The 21,592-nt window shown below is 35.3% G+C and overlaps 1 protein-coding gene across 2 annotated transcripts in view; it reads right to left on the bottom strand.

Annotated features, from left to right (window-relative positions):
• WDR7 (WD repeat domain 7) overlaps positions 1–21,592 on the bottom strand; it is a 206,132-nt gene that overhangs the window by 134,521 nt on the left and 50,019 nt on the right. For both annotated transcript variants that reach the window (XM_039322127.1, XM_039322128.1), the window contains 2 exons: positions 17,984–18,107; positions 1,724–1,837 (listed from right to left, as the gene is read on the bottom strand). In XM_039322127.1, coding sequence (XP_039178061.1) covers positions 1,724–1,837; positions 17,984–18,107 — 238 coding nt within the window. The remainder of the gene's footprint in view (positions 1–1,723; positions 1,838–17,983; positions 18,108–21,592) is intronic.

Here is a 21,592-nt window from a genome sequence, read left to right as displayed (position 1 = left end):
GGAAAATCAATTAATGAAAGAAATGAGACATTAGACATATTCCTTTATAAATGTCATTATGCAGAATCTCTCCCTTTGAATAAAAAGGGAAAAAGTCATTAAGTTGCTGTTTTATTCCTTCAGAGTGCATCCCTAACCAAAATGAAGCCTTAAACTGAATAAAATTTGATTTGTTTACAGATATTTTGCCCTTCCTTTTGTTAACTTTTCCATTGTGCAATAAGTACTTATTTTACCCCACAAAACAGGAGAAGAGGTGGGTTAACCTATTATCCAAAGAATCTGAAGGCAGAACAAGAAGCAATGGATGAAAACTAATCAAGGAGAGAACCAATCTAGAAGTAAGGAAAATTTCCTGATAGTTAGAACATTAATCAGTGGACCAACTTATGGGTGCTCCCACACTGGAGTTTTTTAAGGTGACATTAGATAACCATTTGTCTGAAATGGTATAGGGTTTCCTGTTTGAACAGGGGTTGGACTAGAAGACCTCCAGAACCCTTCCAATTCTGTTAAACACCATGTGCATTGTTCACAGCAGCCCAATTAATTAATTGCACTAACTATTCTCAAGAAAGAATTATTGTTTGAAATCTGTCATGAATATTCTCCATTTGCCCAACATAGATACTTGACATAGATTCTTGACCTATACCAAACTGCCCTTAATTAATTTATTCATTAATCTATCTTTCATATTTATGTTTATATACCCCCATCTCCTGGATATAACTCTGGGCAGCAGACAGTTAAAACTGACCACAAAAAACAAGCATTAAAAATTATACCATAATAAAAATTATAATAAATTATAACATAACGAATGTATTAATATTATTAATAAAACTGGGCAAAAGTATCTTTGATATAGTACAGCCTCTCACCAATACTCCATTTTTCCAAGATGATTTATACAAAAGCAACTACTTGAGCTATGATGCTTTACGGAAATAAAACACTGTAAAAATAAACTGAACAAACATCCATAATTAGTGTTTACTATTTAAATAAATTCAGCAAGTTGTCTTATTTGATGAATATTTATACTTGAATATTTTAATATTTTTATGCTGTAAACTACCCAGAGTTGCTCAAAATAAAATAGGCGGCAAATAAATTTAATTAATAAATAAAATTTGCATATTGTAAGAATTTTTGGAAATCTGTAAGATTGCTCATGCCATATTTGAGCAAAAAGGAAGCAGAGTCTAAGGAATAACATTAACAAAACACAACCGAATCTTTGTAGTAATATGTTTTTAAAGTGAAATATATCTAGATATATTAATTCCTGAAATAACTTCACAATGCAATTTCAGATGTAAATGCATTATTGCAAAACACTGTTCAAAATGGAGGGATGTTGACTACATCTTGTGAAATACCACAAGGCTCCCCAACCTGTGGGCGACAGCCCACTACTGGACCGTGGCCTATTTGCAACTGGGCCGTGTAAGCGGCAGGCTGATGTGCGAGCGCTTATGCACATACACAGCTCAACTCATGCGAGTGGTGGGTGGTGGTACTCACAGCCCCAATCACACAAGCCTGCCGCTCATACAAATGAAGCTGTGCACGCGAGCACATGCGCACGCCTGCCCCCTGCATAAAACCATCCCGTCTTCCCCCCTCCCCCTGCATCGGGCTGCCAACCCAGAAAGATTGGGGAAATACCACACCAAGAGCAGAGTTTCAGTGGAATTATACAGACTATAACACTTACCTGCTGAGATGTCATCGTCAACCAGATCATGTTCTTCTTCTTGAATTTTAACTTCAGATCCTGATTGTTCAGGAGTAACATTAACGGTCTGAATAGTTTCTGCAGTCACTCCAGCTGAAACATCAAGACACAAAACATTAAACCCATTTGTAATTTTCTTTGAATTAGAGAAAACGTATTTAAACTTTACATTATGCATTTATCACATTAAATAATCTGATGAATTAAGATGAGATTCGAAATGCTACAAAAATTTGTGAATTGATATTTCTTTGTCAGTTTTTTTGACCCACGTTCACCCAACTTTTCAAAATGATTTCAAGATTTCTTGGGCTTCTGAACCTTGTCAAGATCTAATTAATAAATTCAGGAGTAATATAGAACTAATGGCAAACAAAAATGGTACTTCCTGCACAGGAAGCAATATTCTCACAATCTGAGTGGATAAAGTTCTACCTTAAAACGAGGTTCACATTTAAGAACAAGAAACTTAGTAATTAACAATTGCTTCATCCCCAGTGAAAATCCATAAAGACATAAAAGTACACTTGTCCTGTTGGTAACTTTGCTTCCCATCTGTTTGTTGTTCCTAACTTTTCCTTCTATCCATCTGTTCCCTCCCTCTCTAAGGAAAAAGGCATATGGTATGCTTCTAAGGGCAGAGGTCTTCAATTAGGGCAAAGACATGCAAAGTGCCCTGTATACTTAGGACACTGTATAGTAAGTACAATAATGCATTTCAAAATAGCATAACTATACTTCCTATTTATATTTTACTCCATGAGTGATTTAGTAGTATATAAGGGGTTAGGTTCCTTTTTTTTTAAAGAGCTCATTTTAAAGAAAAAAGAGGCTATATAAAGATATTGCATATCTTCTAGATTCAGCATCAAGGCAGATTGTTATATAGCCACTTTGAGAGCTAGAACTGGCAAGGTCAAAACCAAAGGTCTTGAGGGCATAGTGATCCATTTCAGTAACAAAGCATAGGTGCCAACCACATCTCCTACTTAAAAAGGCATGGCCAAGAGAGAGAGGGACAAGATTTGAGCTTTGAGTCTGCTATTTATATAGCCTTACTCTCACAGTGCATGTGCTTTCTGGTTTTCTTTGTGTTAATGGCTTTTCTATCAAATGGTCTTATCAAAAGTTGTGTCCTTGAATTCCTGCCTATAAGCCTTCTAGCTTATAGTATCCACCTGGGAGAAGTCAGACATCTACATCACTAAACAATACAACAACTCAAAATGCTCAAACACAAAAGCCAGAGAGATGAAAAGTAACGTCAAAAACCAATTCACCCAATTTGCCACTGACTACACTGCACAATCATGGTTCTCCGATGTTTTAGACTTGGGTCCATCTCAGCCTACCAAGTGCTGACAGAAATTAAGCCTGACATCTTTTGCATTCAACATGAATGCCCTACCATCACTCCGTTATAAAGAGTTGCAGTGGCTCAGTGGCTTAATGATGCTGGAGCTGGTTTCTGCTCCAGAGGTTCGTGTCCTAGGACTCATGGCAGGATGGGCTCCCATCAGTTGCCTCAGCTTCTGCCCACCTAGCAAGTCAAAAGCATGTTTTATGTGAGTAGATAAATAGTACCACTTTGGTGGGGAGACGAGCTGGTGCTCCATGCAGGCAGCCAGATTCCTGCTGGCTCTAAACCTTCCCAGCTGTGGCGCCCATTTGCAAGGTGGCTCTGAGGAGGGAGAGGATGACGCTGCAGGAAGAGCCGCTAGTCTTTCTGGTGAGAAGCCAGTTCACCATCCTGTGGCCCACCTTGGGAAGCATGCGAGGGTTTCCTACAACAGGGCTGGTACCTTGGCAACCAAACTACTATTCTGCAATAGCACTGTGGTCTCTTGGCTAATGTAACAATGTCATATGCTAACAACAACAACAACAACAACAAAACTCCATTATAATCCTTTCCTATGTTGGTCAAAAGATTCTCCCAAAGGAAAAAAATTCTGCTATTAGGGAATCCAAGTACTTCACTTTCATCTGACCTTTACTGATTGGATAAACTCAAAATCTCACTCTAGGCTATGAAGGAAAAGAAGGAGGAGGTATTCTTGAAAAAGGTATGCAGGAACCAATTAAGATGCCATCATATGGATGAATTCATCCTAAACCTCCCCAATACAATTTATTATTATTATAAAACAGATTTATATCCTGCTTTTCCTCTAGGAGCTCAAGGCAATGTGCAGACCATTGCTTCTACCATTTTTTCCTGACAGTAAGTTAGGCAGAAAAATAGTGACTTATCCAGAAGCAACCACTGATCTATACTAATTAGAGCTACCAAATAGATAGCAGAATATGCAATGATATTACTTAGAAAGCATTATCAACTTCCACAGAATGCAGTGCTTATATTAGTTTATATTTAACACTGAAAAGCCAGGGCATATTATTTATTATTCATAAAGCAAATCTGTCAGATTTCTTCTGAACCTCCATGAGGGGAAAAAAATCATAAATAATAAAAAATAAATAAACCCAGACACCGCATTGGAGACCAAAGGGAGGAGGCGAAAGGTAAAAAGAAGAGAGATATGTGAAAAACAGAAATAAATCAGATGAAGGCAGACTGTGAAATACAGGTCCTTTTTTGAAATAAAGTCAACGAACAAAAGCATGGATTACCCAGTCTTACCTCCCTAGTCTTCAGTGCCTTTTTAGATACCTGGTTAAGCAAAGTTAACCATTTTGCATAAGAATCATTTTGCCCAGTTAAGGGATTTTACATGGACTATTACAAAATAATTACCTATTTGCAGATTAACAACAATGCAGAAGGACTGATGCAACCATAGTTTTGCTGATTAAAAGTAGCAATATCTTTTTGTCAATGTTGTGATCATAATATTTACTTATTTACTTAATTCAATTTAGGCTCCGCCCAAGTCCAAACTGACACCCCTCAATATAAATAAACCACAAAAACACAATACCAAAAAAGATGGGATCTTGTTGCTCTATCTAAATATACCGTATATGCCGGCCTATTAGGCGACCCGGCGTATAAGACGACCCCTGTCTTTATAGCCAGGCCGCATTCCTAGAACGTCGTCTTATACGCCGGAAACTACCTGTATTTCCGGCGTATAAGACGACTCGGCGTATAAGACGACCCCCGTCTTTGGTGCCGATTTCAGCGCTCGCGGAAGTCGTCTTATACGCCGGCATTTACGGTAAACAAAAGCATGCCCATCTCAACTCAAAGCTAATTGATTTAGCAATATATGAAAATAATACTTTTTCCATTCAAAAAATAACAGAAACTTACTAATAATTTTCTGTAATCATTTGACTATATGGCTTAAATACAGAAACATTATAGCTGTTTTAAAACTCTCCTAAAAATCTGTAAATGAAATTTATTTTTATCAAAACAACACAGGTCAACTTCAAGAATCCTATGAAGTCATCTGGCTGTTGCCAACAAAAGGAAGTATTCAGACAATGTCCTGATATTTGGTTCTGAGCAGTGGTGGGATTCAAATATATGGATGCCGCTTCTGGAAGTCCATTCTGCACCTGGGCAACAAAAAGTTAGCTACCGGTTCTGCTGTAGTGGTTCAAACTGGCTGAATCCAACCACTGGTTCTGAGTGATAAAAAAAAAATCACAACATTGCATGTGACAGTGTTCAACTTCTCTGGATGCTCAAGAGCCAAATGTGCAATAAATAATACACATCTGTACATCTAAACATCTAGAGAAACTGAGCCACTCAGTTCTGGAGTATCAGGGAGAATAATATTAATTGGACAAATGTTAATTACATCATTGTCACAAAAAGCTAATTACCCTGTAAGAAAGGAAGCTGATGACAGAGTTGGCAGTTCTCTGGCTAGAACAGGGGTGTCAAACTGCCAGCCCATGGGCCGGTTACATCAAACGGAGGCTGCGCCCACCCCAGCTCTGGCAATGCAAAAAAAGTTGCAATATGTCACAATACGTCATGTGACATGGCGAGTTTGGCACCCATGGGGTAGAAAGAACTAACATGTCAACATCAATCAGGTGTTTTCTGAAGCTTTCAAGAGAATGGCTATACATTTATTGACTTCGAAAAGCATAAGTAAAAGGCCTAGAATTTAAACTTTGGAGTGTAGACTTCTTCAGACTTGGTTTCCATGTATGCAGTGGAACATCTGTGTGTATATAGACTTCATATCTGGTTGCAATAGAGAATAATCCATAATCCACACTATATCTGAGAACTTTTTGCTAAGAAATCTAATTTCTAAATAAAGGATAACGGTCTGGAGTGCTGAGATTTAACAGTAAAGCCTAATGTGCAGCCTGACAAATCTATTAGATTTGCCCTTTCAAGCCACCAATCCATCATCTAAAAAATTTAGACCACAATCCCAGAAAGCAAATCTGGGATTTGCTGCAATACTCTTTCACTTTCTAGTTTTCTTACATGGATTGGAAGGATAGATAAATAGAATATCTTAAGCCCATGGGTTCTTAAGCTTCCTCCCTTCCTAGATTTTCAAAGTTCAGAGCTGGGGGGTATCATCTGTCCCCACATAGTTTATAAGAAATGGATAATTGTCAGAAGACTTGACAAGCTTTCAAAGTTGTTCTGTCACATCCCTGATGCTTGTTTTTGACAGGAAGCTGATTTTATACGTTTATGGGTAAAATCTGTACATATTTTTTAGTTCATAGTAGTGAGCCACTAAGTACCAGAAGTACTCTTTTTTCTTTTTCTATAAATTTCCTCAGGCCTTGTATGGATTCCTTCCTTCCTTCCTTCCTCTTCTCCCCCTTCTCCCATCTCATCCTCTTTCCCCCCTAGATTTTCAAAGTTCAAAGCTGCTCTTTTTCATATCATCTGACCCCCCCATAAATTATAACAAAAAGATAATTGTCAAAAGCTTGACAAGCTTTTTTTTAAAGTTTTACAAATTTAATACATTATAACCCAAACCCCTCCCACCCCCTCCCCCCCTCCCCCCCTTCCCAGAGCTGATTACAGGGTAAAAAAAATAAACAAACATAATCTAACTAACATAACCCGACTATACTATCAATCAAATCCATAACACACTTTAACTCCTTCTCAAATCAAGTATTAACAAATTAAAAACAAAAATAATAATGTAATTAAACCATAATACTAAAAATAATATAAATTCAACCATATTGAACTATTAAAAATAATCTAAAATCTACTCATAAGCAAGATAATACTTTTCAGTCTCATACAGTATTTCTTTTGAATATAATCAATCCATCTTCTCCAAACCGAAATATATTTTTCTTGTGAATGGTCCTTCAAATAGGTGGAGATTTTCGCCATTTTTGCTAAATTAGACACCTTAACTATCCATTCTTCCATAGTAGGCAAAGAGTTTTTCTTCCAATATTGCCCAAGCTTTTGAAATTGTTCTGTGACATCCCTGATCCTTGTCCCTGACAGGAAGCAGATTTTACAAGTTTGTGGGTATAATCTGCCATTTTTTTTTTAGTTCCTCGGAATAGTGAGCCAATATGTACCAGAACATACATACACAGGTTCTCTCCTTCTTTCTCTCTCTCCCCCTCCCTCCTTCCCTCCCTTTCTCAATGCTAATAATTATAGTATCCTATGTCTTCTGCTAAGAACTTAGCGCCTATTTCTGTAGGAGAGCCTGAAAGTTGTTTTTCCATTCCAATGGAATAGAATTCTCAATAAGCAGAGGATCATAAATCAAAATTTTCTCTAGCAGAGATGAGCATAACTTTATTTATTTATTAAATTTGTTTGCTGCCCATCATTCTGCGGCAACTCTGGGGAGTTTATAAAACCATAACATCTATATATACCATATATCTTTTAAAGCCAACCAAGTTTCTTAATTGTGAAATTATTCAGAAATCTTACAAAAGACTAATCTCTTTTGTAGGACTCAGGAAGTAACATACTTTAAAAACATCTCGGTGAAGGCTGGTCCTGCCTGGTATAGAAACAGAAAGATTTTCTGACTTTTCTCTGTGATGTCACTTACCAGTGGTTATATCACTCATCTGAAGCCAGAGAGCTTAGTGTCAATTCTTACTTTGTTTATAATTTACATTTCTGCATTAAGTCTAAATCTAAATCTCTGAAACTCAGGCCTTGTGTACACGCACCTTATCCAGTTGAATCTTCACATACAGATGCAAAAATTCAACGAAAAGCACTTAAGGATTTTAAAGGTAGGAAGTTGAATTCCCTGTCTTTTACAGAGAGAGAATTTCAAAGATGAAGAATTAGTAACTGAAATACTGAAAACCATCACGTATATAGTACTTAAAGTCATTTTTTTCTAAAATATCTAATTGTGCACAGGGCTGGAGCTTCCATCCAAAAATGAAGCATAATTGGAATAAATAAATAATAATTTAAATCTTCCAAATGCTAATTGAAGAAAAATAAATTTGTATCAATGAATTCTACAAGAGGGGCGTGCCTGTGTTTGTGTGTAATGGTGGAAGCAGTTGGCACACATATCTGAATAAATAGGAATGGGCTAATATTGAAAGATGCAAGACTTTCCGTGGTTTATTTTCAGACAGAAGGTTTATATTTATTGGAAACAGATTTCTGCAGTGACTGACCACTGCTGCCCCACACTCCATGCAATCCTTATGACAGACAGACTGCCTGCTTCACATTAATTCACTTCACACTATTTCTATCGATCCACAGTCAGTTCCCCAGTCTCTCTGCACACATTGCCTGTCTGGCTGCCTACATCCACATCAGCACATATACACAAAGGCCACAGAAAGATAACCTTTTGCTTTCCATTAAAGACACAGTAGCCATTTTTTTTTCTATCTGCAGCAACATCAGACATATAAATATACCGGAGTTTCTATTACCTGCTGGACAAATCGAGTGCTCAAAGATTTCAAATACATTCCAATGTTGCTGTCTAAAAACAAAAACAAAAATCCAAAACCTATCGTTTTTCACATTTTAAGAAAAGATGTTACTTTGGCCAAAAAAAGAGGAGAAGTAGTATCAGTGAATATTGTGCAGTTGAATGGAAAGGAAAAACTGGAACAATAGATGCACAGAAAAAAAATTGTCATGATATAGTATTGCTGTCTGAAGCATTAACCTTCTTACACAGATGAATCTGAATTGTCTGTTTGTGTAGGAGCATTTTTTCAGATTCATGTGCATCTAAAAGCTTAGCCAAATTCAATGCTTGATTTAATCAAAATATGATTGCGTGGTAATTGTAAAAATCGGACATACAAAAACATATAAATGCTTGTATGTAAACATTAACATTAGAAGATATTTTTGCAATGCTAATGGAATTTATTCCCAAAGAAATAAAGAGAGAAATCATAACAATATAATAACTATAATCAAGTACTGATATACATATATTCATCAACCAAAAGGTTGATACTAATTCTGGGTTTTAGGGATCCCAATAAATATTTGATATTCAAATTCAGTTTAGAACACATTGTTTGCATTCACAAAGCCACTGATGGTTCAATTAACCCTGTGTTTCTGGGCGTACAAACTAATTCATTACTTGATTTACAAAACTTTGTTTAATGACCATTTGAAATTACAACGGCACTGGAAAAAATGAATTATTGCCGTTTTTCATACAAATGACCGTTGCAGGAACTCCATGTTCACATGCTCAAAATCTGGACGCTGGCTCATATTTATGATGGTTGCAGGGTCCCAAGGTCATGTGACCTGACAAAGTCAATGGGGAAGCAGATTCACTTAACAACCATGTTACTAACAACTGCAGTGATTCACTTAACAAACTGTGGCAAGAAAGGTTATAAAATGGTACAAAGCTCACTTAACAATTGTGTTGCTTAGCAACGGAAATTTTAGGATCAATTGTGGCCGTAAGTTGAGGACTATCTGTATTATGGCTAAATTTGCATAACTTGCTAGGTCAAACTTCCCAATCTTGGCTGTTTTAGGGAAGTAGGAAAGCATGAATTCTGAGCAATATCCTTTCTAGGTGGGAAATTTTAAGAGCTGACATGTTTGTATCTAGAGGATATGTAAGATGTGAAAGGCTATGGTGAGATAAAATCTGTCTGGCCAAATTGTGGACCAAGATGCTATGAAACCAGGGCATATTTTAGAATACCATTCCCAATCCCTGACTAAGGTAAATCTAATGAATCAATACTTGACTTTGAATTAAGGTTCACTGAAATATTTCGGTCAACTTTCAGAAATGACCAAATCAGGTCTTCGCTATGGTTAATTGCCAAGTGAGAGAAAATACCTGTGTTTCTGAGGCTGCCAACAATTTGATATTTGTCTGATTATTTGCAAACTGAACAGTAGTAAAAAGTTCCACAAAAAATAAATATATCATAGATTAAGCATGCAATTTTAAGGAAGCAAATATTAGGCCTATCAATGTACACTACAGAGGATGTTGTCACAAATGTGACTGCAATGTTAAGGCCAGGGGGATAATGAAACGGCCAAGCCTAACATCAGAAAGCTAAGGAACTCCTACCTAATATTAACACTTTACAGTATTCCTAACCCAATCTAAAATCCAGACTGCCAACAAGGCTCTATTTCTCTCAATAGTAGTGGATTTTTCTTTTATAAAAAGATGAACAACTATCAAAACCAACAACTGAAACAAAGAGCTTTCATCTCTCAGACAAAACAAGATTACGTTATATGGAAATCTTGAAGGTGGGAAATTTAAACAAAAATCAAGAATCAAGAAACTAAAAGCTTCACAGAACTTCACAGATGAAAGCTATAAAATTATTAGGTATTTGAATTGTCTAACCTGGCGTATACTTTCATTTTGGTATACAGGAGAACTTAACATGATACAGCACGAAGATGTATATATTCAGGCATAGCAATGAGTTTGATGAGGACTGTTCCCACAATTACAGCATTCACAATACTAGTATTCAATTATTTTGATTACTAATTAATATCTTGCATTTAATTTATTTATGAAAATTATTTTTAAAAAACTGTGTCATATCTAGTGTAGTAGACAGCAAAATGGCTTTGATTTGTTCACTGGACCAACAAAGGTGGGTGAGGATGCAGAGAAACTCATGTTTTGTTTTGTTTTAAAACAAAAAGTCTGTTCCTTATAAGAAATATCAAAATCTTGACAGATTTTTCTAGTGTGACAAAGGATTTTCAGCAACCTCATTTCTTGGCTGGTTTTTGTTTTGCTTTTCCAATGTCAAAGCTGGAAAATATTGCTGACCCATGATCTAGTGATAACAGTGTTCATTTCTTTTCAGTTTTCCTATTTAAGTGTGACTTTTCTTTTTTAATACATTTTATTTTTAATCTTTAGAAAAATGCACTATGGCAGCACAGTACATATGACACTGCCACAAATAAACATACAAGGAAAGAAAGTGCAACAATCACACTTAGGAAATATACTTATAATTTAAATTTAATTTGGTTAGCCTGGAGGCATTCCATATTGGTTCATGTGGCTACATAACTAATCATACTCAAAGGTTACAAGTGTATTTATTTGCTCTTTTTAATTCTTTTTTTTAATACAAAAAAGTAAAGACGTGGTTCAGTTCCCTGAAGTTCAAGATAATTTTACAGAAATGACTTTACACAATCAATGTGAATATTAATGAGGAGGCAAGAACAGAAGCAGCTCTTCTGAAAAAAAGAAATCAAAAGAATTTTGTAAGAGATCATAAACACACAGCACAAGGCAACAGCCAAGGAAAATAATGGGGGGAGGGGGAACCCTAGCAATAAAGATGGAATGTCCATTCCTCAAGTCACATCAGTTGTGTTAAAAAAAAAAGGATTATGTAGAAACTCAGTGCAACCTGTATTTGACAAATTATATAATAGCAGAAACTGTAAATATTGTCTTCCATAAATTTCCATAGATTGAGAAAATAAAATAAAAGCAAACCCACAATAACTCTCTGATGTCTTAAAAGTACATCAGAAGATACATAGGATATTGTTCCTGAGATATGACATTTACATATTTGCTGATACTTTTCAAATGTTCTGATGGGTCCAGTTATTTTTCTGATAACCCCCACCCCCAAAGGCTATTGAATTAATGTCATGTAGGCCAAGTAAAAAATTCAAGGCAAATGGCTGATTTTCAGCCACTTCAAACATAATATATTTTGTGCACTAAACTCCACAACACATCAGAGTTTTGGTATAAGATAGGAGGCTATATAAATGTTTTTTTAAAATAAATAAAATATTGAAGAATGAAAATTTGGGGTTGCAACTACAATGCACGTACCATTACGAATTGTTGTAAGGCTCAGGTCTGTATAAGATAATCACAGTAAACAAAAGCACTTTGGTTTTCAATCAAAATAGCCAACAAAAGCTTAATAATATCAATAATAATAACTACAACAATAGCAGAAATCTGCAAAACCATCTGATGTGTATCTTTTCCTTATTATAAGAACACAGGAAATGTGTATTTTGAATGTGTATTTCCAGGACAGCCCATCTGGTTCTACTATTCATTTTTCATTCAGGTCATAATCCTCTCGTGGTTCATCACAACAGGTTATATAAAAAGTTAAAAGGAAAGTCTACAATTATACAGAGTTTTAACTTCAACATTCAGGAGTTAATTTGATTACAAATACAGCTTTAACCATCTGCTTAGCAATGTATTGCAGAGGTCTAATAGAGCATGAATATTCCCAAATAGAAAGGAAAAACTATTCAAGTGATTGGAAAGGAAAGTTTAAAAATGAGATGTTAGTACCACACAGATACTTAAGAAAAAAATGAGAATATTAAATGAAGAGTTAATCTGGGAGATTTGCCTTCCCAGCACTACTGAATCATTTAAAGAGAAATTAAGCAAAAAGATAAGGCAATGACTACAAAGTTGTTCTGACTTAGGGAGGTGCGATCGGTAGGGTATAGACTAGCAATCTGAGTTCTAGTCTTCCTTTAGATATGGAAGCCAAGTGGATGACTTTGCATCAATTATTTTCGCTTAGTAGAACGTATCTCATAATGCTGCTCTTGTGGGCAAATAGGAGGAGGGAACACTATGTATGCCACCTTGAATTCTAGAAAATAAAGGAAACATACACATCTAATAAAGAAAGAAAAGTTTTAGCGGTACTGCTGAATCACAACAGTGAAAGAAGCAGCCAAAAATAAAGAATGAACTTTCAAATGGAAAAATCAAATGTATAAACAAATGCTGTTGCTATAAATCCTTGGCAGCTCTTTTGAATGCTCCCTATTTAACTCAGTGTTTCAAATATATTTTGCAACCATTTAATAGACCATTTAATCAAAAATTGAAAAATATGAAGACCACTCAATTAATTTTTGCCTGCTTTTTATCTTTAGAGCATGGGATTTCAACTTCTTTGGAGCATAAGATTAATGATTATAATTGTATTTGGGTAATTACTCATCCTCTTCATTATTAAGTCTTCTCAGCCTACAATTTGCATCAAAAATCTAATTCAAAATTATGTATGATATCAAAGGAACTGACTGGCAGTGAATATAGGAGAACAGAATTGCAGGTGGCAAGGAAACTCTGGACTGATTATCTAATTGATGATAAATGTGGAGAGGCAGGGGCTGAGATGATGATAGGTCTCAACCAATGAAGTTAAGGTGACTATAGACTACCACCAGGTATATTTGAAACAGCTAACTTCTTTCGTCATCAGCCATGCTGCTTGTGCCAGCTAGATGTTCAATGAAACAAACATCTGAACAATCATAAGATTCACTTTCTTGTTCTATATAAAATAATTGCCATATATGCACATCACTGTTATTTGGTTTCAAATTTACATAATGCTAAAGACTTTCTCAGCAATGCCAGTTGCAATTTCCTCTGAATGTATCCTGAACTTTCTGGGTTTACATCTTGCTCCCCCTCTCTTTATATATTAGTAGAGTTACATCCTTTCTACAGCGTTAGAACATAAATTCAAAAGTGTTCCATGAATGACTCTTGAGAGACTATATTCTTATAATGGCACAGCAGAGATGGCTGACAGAAGACAAGTTGCTCATGGCTATACCATGGACAAAACGGGATGTCTTTCCAGTCTCATTGTCATATGTTGAGAGTTCAGCTGAGAACCCAACTGAGTCCCTTTATAGCCCTTTGCAACATATTGTAACATGCTTCAATACACATGCTCTGGTGTGCCACAGCTATTACAGGAGGTTCTTTAGCAGGCAGGATGATGTGGGGGAAAACCTCTGCAAATCAATCAAAATCAAGACTTTCTAGAAAGAATCATAAAGTGCTTGTTCAGGAATGAAAAGATGACAAACTGCTCTGAAACAATGGTATGAAACACAGAAATTATAGTGTGTGATGTCATGCATCTTTACCAGTGTGTTACATCAATAACAGTTGATATATAATTCCTTTTCATACATTTATGGCTTAAAAAAGACAGTTTTGATCTAATTAAGGAAGTAATTAAAAGAGTAATCATCACATATAATAGTGTTTTTAGGAAATGAATGTGTCAAAGAAAGACACATTAGAGAAGATTGAATGAGGAGACTATATAATTACTACAATAAATGTGAAATAAATAGGAAGGGAGGGAGGGAGGGAGGGAGGAAGGAAGGAGGGAAGGAAACAGATACATATTCAAAATGGCATCAATAAAAAACTCAAATTAAATCTCTGTTCCTGCATTCAAATATCCATGATCTATGCATTAATAGGCTATATGCTGCAACAGAGATATTTATTTAGTTTTTAAGGGCATAACCTAAATGTTTTCATCTAATATCCAGTGAAGTCAACAAAAAATATGCTAAAAGTTTTTTTATAAGATTAAAAAAGAGTTATAAATAAAAATAACAAAATGTTTGCAAGACAAGTATGAATTTAAAATACCATGTTTCCCTGAAAATAAGACCCAACCGGAAAATAAGCCCTAGCATGATTTTTCAGGATGCTCGTAATATAAGCCCTACCCCCAAAATAAGTCCCAATTAAAATCGTCAGCTAGACCAATACGTTTAGCACGTCCATTACAACACATGATGGATGTACTGAATTATATAATAATATTAATATATAATTAAATATAAATAAATAATATTTTTGACATGAATACTTAAAATAAATGATAATATAAATTATAATTAAGTATTCATAAATACCCAAGCGGGTGGCTTAAGACGAGAGGTAAACACCTATGTAAACAGATGAACTCGAGACTTTTTTGCCAAACGACCAATCGGAGTGCAGACACAATGCACAAATAACGTGCACACTTGATAACGAACAGACGGGTTTCATAATTCAATATGTTGTGTGTTGTAACATAAACATATGTACAGTATACATACTGTAATGTGAATCCCTGTTTAATAGTATCCTCATTTCTATAATTTAAACACTAGATGGTTATTTTAAACAGTCCAAACGACACAACTGGAAGGACGCTATTTATAAATTGCAATTAAAATTCTGTGTAATGTTTATTAACTCTGTAAGCTTGAGTTCTAAACCAGTTATAAAAATACTTTGGAAAGCTGAAATTTCTTACCGGCAAGAGATATTCCTAGAAGAGTTTAAGTAAACTGGTTTTGAAGATTATGCATCTGGATTAAGCAACATTGAAATTGTTGATGGCACCTTAGGGCTAATGATATTAGTGAGCATTATAGTAATAAATGGGTGATATTAGTTGTTTTGAATGGTATGGTATTGATTTGTGCCATTCATCTTCTTCTGATTTGCCGAAGAACTGAGCTTTTTATAATGCTAATGGAAATTAAGAGCTTTACAAACACAGCACATGAATACATGAACATATCTTAGCAACCAAGCACTTAGGAAGCACTGGAATATAAATATACATGTATTCATTCTGTGATTAGTTTGGGGTCAAACCATGTGAAGACTCGTACCTCTCTCTCTCTTTCCCCCTCCTCTGTGTGTGTGTGTGTGTGTATGTGTGTGTGTATTTATATACTTTATACTGGTCCTATAATTAAGCTCTTTAGGCTGCTAACACAATTAAAGCAGTTTAAAAATGCCTATAATAAAATAAGTAACATAAACAGAGCAGTATGAATTTACACAGTTCTTCCCCAAAACTGTCATATTGCAGCCCTCCATGCTTTACCACAAATACTCATGACTATTGCATTCTATCTTCATCTGGATTTTTCAACTCAATATGGCTCGAAAGCAAAACAATGCAATTTAAGAATTTACCAAATTAAATCATATCCCCCCAACATTGCTATTAATTAGGAAGTGTGGGGAAATAAAAGCTGTCTATTTCCAAGTAAATGATCTTGTAAATAGAGCATCTCCAAAACATGTTCATTTCATAAAAAATGCCCATTTCAAAAAGACAATTTAGGCATGTGAAAGGATTCTCTAACCTAACTACTAACATGGCTGTCTCTGCTTCATGAAACAATGGTTAATTTGGTATAGAGAGTTTTCTTCCAGTTTTATTAATGATATCTTGTGGCTAATAATGTAGGGCTAGTCTTAAACTGTTTATGGGTTCAGAAGCTGGTTTCTTTTCACAGCATAGTTAAGATCAGCTACCATTTTCCAGACATAACATAAATTGTAAAAACAAATGGAAATTACAACTTTTACTCTCCATCTTCTAACTGCATCAGAGAAGGGAAAAAGATATGCCTGAAGCTCAAGGTGACTCTTTCCTATCATAGAGGGGTTATCATGGTAGCTGATGCAGCCAGCCTTTGTATTAAACCGAATACCAAGGAATATTCAGGGTATTTTGAGAACAGCTCAGAATGATGTTATATAAATCTACATTATATAAGTCATTTAGACTTAACAAGATCATGAGACATCTTTCAAAGAAAAATCAATTCAAATTTAACACATAAAGCAGTCTGGACAAAAGGAAATTAAACAAATTCCAACCAAGCAAAAAAGGGACAAGATAAATTAACTGAAATGGTTTCATAGAAGAATTACTTTATGAGTTTTAAGTTTTGAGGTGGATGAAGGTTTCATACCCAAGGTTAATTCATAAAGTTAACTTAATTCAAAATAAATGAGAGACGTAGCCATGGAATTGCCATTGGGGTACTAGTCAAAAACTGATCTCAATTTGCAATCTTTTCCACCTCTAAACTGACAGACAGCGAAGGAAAAGATGATCTTATCTATACAAAGAACACTTCATGTCTAAAAGGATAATTGAGATAGGAAGCTCCAAGAGCAAAGCATATTCTTGCAAAGGAAGCCAAGAGTGCAAAGATTTGTTAGAAAAGCAGAGTCTCGGCACTTCAGGCAAGCACATGTCACAAAACACAAGTTGTATTTGCATACACTGTATTCTTGAATAAAGGCCAATAAATAAAATGCCTGTTAGATACATATTAAAAAATACAGAACATTATACTTATCTGAGTAGTTTCAGTACGCTCACTGAAGACATAATATGGAGATGAGAATGGGCAGTTTTGAAATCTGCTAGTATATTCTTAAAAGAGATTCTGAAATATGCTATGTAAAACCTCGGTTTCATTGGCCACTGAGTAGAAATACTGTTGAATGTGAAAATCCATGAAATCCAAATATACACAATTCATACAAATGATGTTTAACATGAGTTGTATCAGCTTACTTCTTTTGTACAATTATGTAATTATGAAGATGACATGAATTGATATGTCATTTATGTGGATGGTTTCCAAAAAGGAGAGAAATATCTTTTTCTGTTATTTGGGAGCAAAATCCAAAATACATTTTTGTTCATTGCGTCTGTGGTTTCCTGAATTGAAGTTTTAATATGTAGAGTTTTAATGATCTCTTTTAGGATACTAACTAAGTTTAAACTGGTATTATTGCTTTCTTGAAATATTGCTGAATTTTGAAATTAGGCATAATCCAAGAGACACAATGGTTTTTTAAATGTATACATTTAAAGAAATTTTCAGTGTCTTTTTTAGAAGATGTTGGATCATAAGAAGTATCTGTATTTTAAAATATTGTTTTGAGCGTGCGCGCGCGCACACACACACACACACACACTAAGGCTATTTCCCAAAGAAATAGTTCCAGATCTGCCTTTAAAAGGTATTTTGGAATCGTTCCATTTAAAACATTCCTGACCTTTCCTCACCTTTTTGCATTATCGTGACCTATTAATTCTGAAGTTCAATTAAACCGCATATATTCAGAAATGGCCCTTTTGTTTTGCTATTACTTTATGTCCCACAGCAACTAACAAAGAAGTGCAGAAAATGCTCACGTGATATAACACTGTCCATGTACTGAGGTAAATAAGGAGCCCAGTTATCGATGGCTTCCTTCCTGCCCGCCTGTTCAATTCTCCTCAGCTCTGCTAACAGTAAGGCTTGTGCAGCTTCTCTTACCTGAAAATCCAAACAGAATAGGCATTGGTTCAATTAAAGTACTGAAGTAATTGTAGAAAAAAGATGCAACATAGGGAGGCAATTAAAAAAAATAAACATTAATAGTAACTAACCAGAGGGAATCTAGTAGAACTTTTCCTAATGTACAAAGTATAAGCTTTGATGAGCTGTTCCTGCCTTTTTTATTTTTTTATTTTCCATTTATCCAACATAATTATACAACAAAATTCACTTTACAAAATAAAATAAATTCATAATCATAACCATAGGTGCCGCTTGCTCACTCCCCCCAAGCTGCATCCACCCTCTCTAATACCTTCCCTACTTCCCTCCTCTTTCTCTCCTCCCCTCACTACTCTCTTCCCCTCCCCTTCTCCTCTTACCATCCTACTTCCTCCCTTCACCTTCCTCCCCTCTCATCCCTCTCAGATACAGAAATGCAGCGTAGAGGAAATGCCCAAGCAGCACCTCTCCGTAAATTACCATATCTATATTATCCTATTCTACCTATTTACCCACCCACTCACCCACCCACCCACCCTCAACCCCCCCCTCACTTCCCAGAGCAGAGTACAGGGTTATTAATAACAAAATTAACAATTTACAATAAAAAAAAGAAAAAAGAAAAGGAAAAAGAAAAAAAATCATACTTAGCCCTTAACTCCCCTTAAATTACATCATCATAAACAAATCTCTTATAAAACATTTACTATAAAATTTACTCATAAAATAAATGAAACTTTATAGTCCCATACTTCTTCTGAATATAATCTATCCATCTTCTCCATACAATAATGTATCTTTCTTGTGTATGATCCTTTAAATAAGCAGAAATCTTTGCCATTTCTGTAAAATTAGAAACTTTAAATATCCATTCTTCTAAAGTAGGCAACAAATCTTTCTTCCAATTTAAACCTACCAATAACCTTGCTGCAGTTAATAAATTCAACATTAAAATAGTTTCTTTATCGTCTAAATCCACAAAAATACCCAATAAAAATAATTGAGGAGTAAACTTTATCTTCCTTTTAAAAATCTTTTGAATGTTCCACCAAATCATAATCCAAAAAGCCTTTACCTTTTTACAATTCCACCAAACGTGAAAATAAGTCGCATCCGTGTTGCCACATCTCCAATATTTGGGTTGTAAATTAGAGTACATACAAGATAATTTTTTAGGATCTAGATACCACCTATAAAACATTTTATAAAAATTTTCCCTCAAGTTTTGAGCTTGTGTAAATTTAACATTTCTGATCCAAATTATCTCCCATAAATCCAATGGGATCGGTTCCTGGAAATTCTGAGCCCATTTAATCATATAGTCTTTAACCAGTTCTGTTTCTGAATCTAATTCTATTAAAGCATTATAGATTCTTTTTATATGAGCCTGATTCTGATCTTTAATCTGAATTACCAAATTTTCATCTTCTAATGTTATTCCCTCCTTCTTATCTACAGTCCACCTATCCACTATTTGTAAGTATTGAAACCATGACTGTAAAATATTTTCTTGCCTTAATACATCTAAAGCTGTTCATGCCTTTTAAGGACATTGGTGGGGTGAAACAGGTGTTACCAGAGTCCTGATTTTTGTTTTGTTTTTGTAGATACCGCTTTACAAAGCTGCCACAAAGAAGGAGGGAGTCAAATTATTCTCCGAAGCACCAGAGGGCAGGACAAGAAACAATGGTTGGAAACTGACCAAAGAGAGAAGCAACCTGGAATTAAGGAGAAACTTCCTAACAGCGAGGACAATTAACCAGTGGAACAGCTTGCCTCCAGAAATCGTGGGTGCTCCATCACTGGATGTTTTTAAGAAGAGACTAGACAGTCACTTGTCTGAGATGGCATAGGTTCTCCTGCATGAAGACCTCCAAGGTTCTGTTCTATTCTATTCTATTCTATTCTATTCTATTCTATTCTATTCTATTCTATTCTATTCTATTCTATTCTAGTCTAGTCTAGTCTAGTCTAGTCTAGTCTAGTCTAGTCTAGTCTAGTCTAGTCTATATTCTCTCCTTCAATAGCAATAGAACTTAAGACTTATACACCGCTTCATAGTGCTTTACAGCTCTCTCTAAGCAATTTACAGAGTTAGCCTATTGCCCCCAACAATCTGGGTCCTCATTTTACCAACCTCAGAAGGATGGAAATCTGAGTCAACCTTAAGCTGGTCGGGATCGAACTGCTGGCAGTCAGCAGAATTAGCCTGCAATACTGCATTCTAACTACTGGGCCACCACAGTTCTAACTAACAATTAACTAGCAACTAACCTGAGAGCAAAGCTATGCTGTATTTGATAAGATACCTAAAAGAAAAAAATTTGTCATAAATTTGAACACTGGAGGAATAGGACATTTTGCTACTTCCCTGATATGGTTGAGATGCTGAGGAGAGAACCACACTGACACAGAACACCAACACTTTTTTTAATAGTAAAAATACTTCCCAATATTATGCTGCCATTTTACCATGGGACTTGATAGCAAGAGTAACCAAAAGGGTTTTTTTTTTTTTTTGGAATAATCAGGAATACTCATTTACATTGAGATCAGCTTTTGCCGAACGATTCCCAAAGATTCCAACTGTTACTCTCCCAAGCCAGTTTCTCTGATAAGTGGAGACAGAGAGACAAATTTCCTAGTCCACACAGATTTCACTATCACTATACAACGTCAGCAATAGTTTTTCAATTAAGCTGAGAAGCCAATTCAACCCCCTACTGTAAATGTCACAGATTGGCTCCTCATATATTTCTTTTAAAGCTGCACAATCAACATTTTTTCTCTTTCTTCTTTTTGCCATAACAGCACAGATGTAATGTCAAGGCCAGATAGTCATTGATCAAAAATAGGGGAAGCCAACTCCATTTGCCAGCTAGGGAAGTTACTCAGCACTTTCACCCTAGAAACTGGCCTAAAATAGAATGTCTTTTAAAGCTAAGTCTAGCATTTGAAAACAGCCAAATCCTTCTTACAAATGTGAATCCTATATTTTTTAATGATTTATCTTTGTCAACATTAGGTGCTTAAATATTTAAAAATATTTCCGAGAGGGAAAAAAAAATCTGAATTAAAAGCAACATAGAGGGGAATATTTTTAGCCCAGGATTGAAATGAGGGATACTTGGTGCTCTCTGAGCTCGGTTGTGTTCTTGCAGATGTTTCATTACCAAACTAGGTAACGTCATCAGTGCACTGATGATGCTACCTACTTTGGATAATGAAACATCTGCAAGAAAACAACCAAACTCAGAGAGCATCAATGACCCTTAAAGGCAACATTTCGTGGATGTACAATCAGACCAATTTCCTGCACAGTGATATAAAGTGTTCTGTTCTCTACAGATGCTCCTCCTCCTTCCATCTTACTTTTAAAATTAAGTGGAGTATCAAAAAGTATTAAAAATAAATTTGCAGCTTTATTGAACTGCTGATGCATGAACAGTAAACGAGCTGTGGCTTAATTCGAATATTGGAAG

Source organism: Crotalus tigris, unplaced genomic scaffold, assembly GCF_016545835.1.
Source record: "Crotalus tigris isolate CLP2741 ecotype Arizona unplaced genomic scaffold, ASM1654583v1 scf7180000023830.6690815, whole genome shotgun sequence".
In the NCBI taxonomy this organism is placed as follows: Eukaryota; Metazoa; Chordata; class Lepidosauria; order Squamata; family Viperidae; genus Crotalus; species Crotalus tigris.
This window is presented reverse-complemented; position numbering and strand designations above follow the sequence as displayed.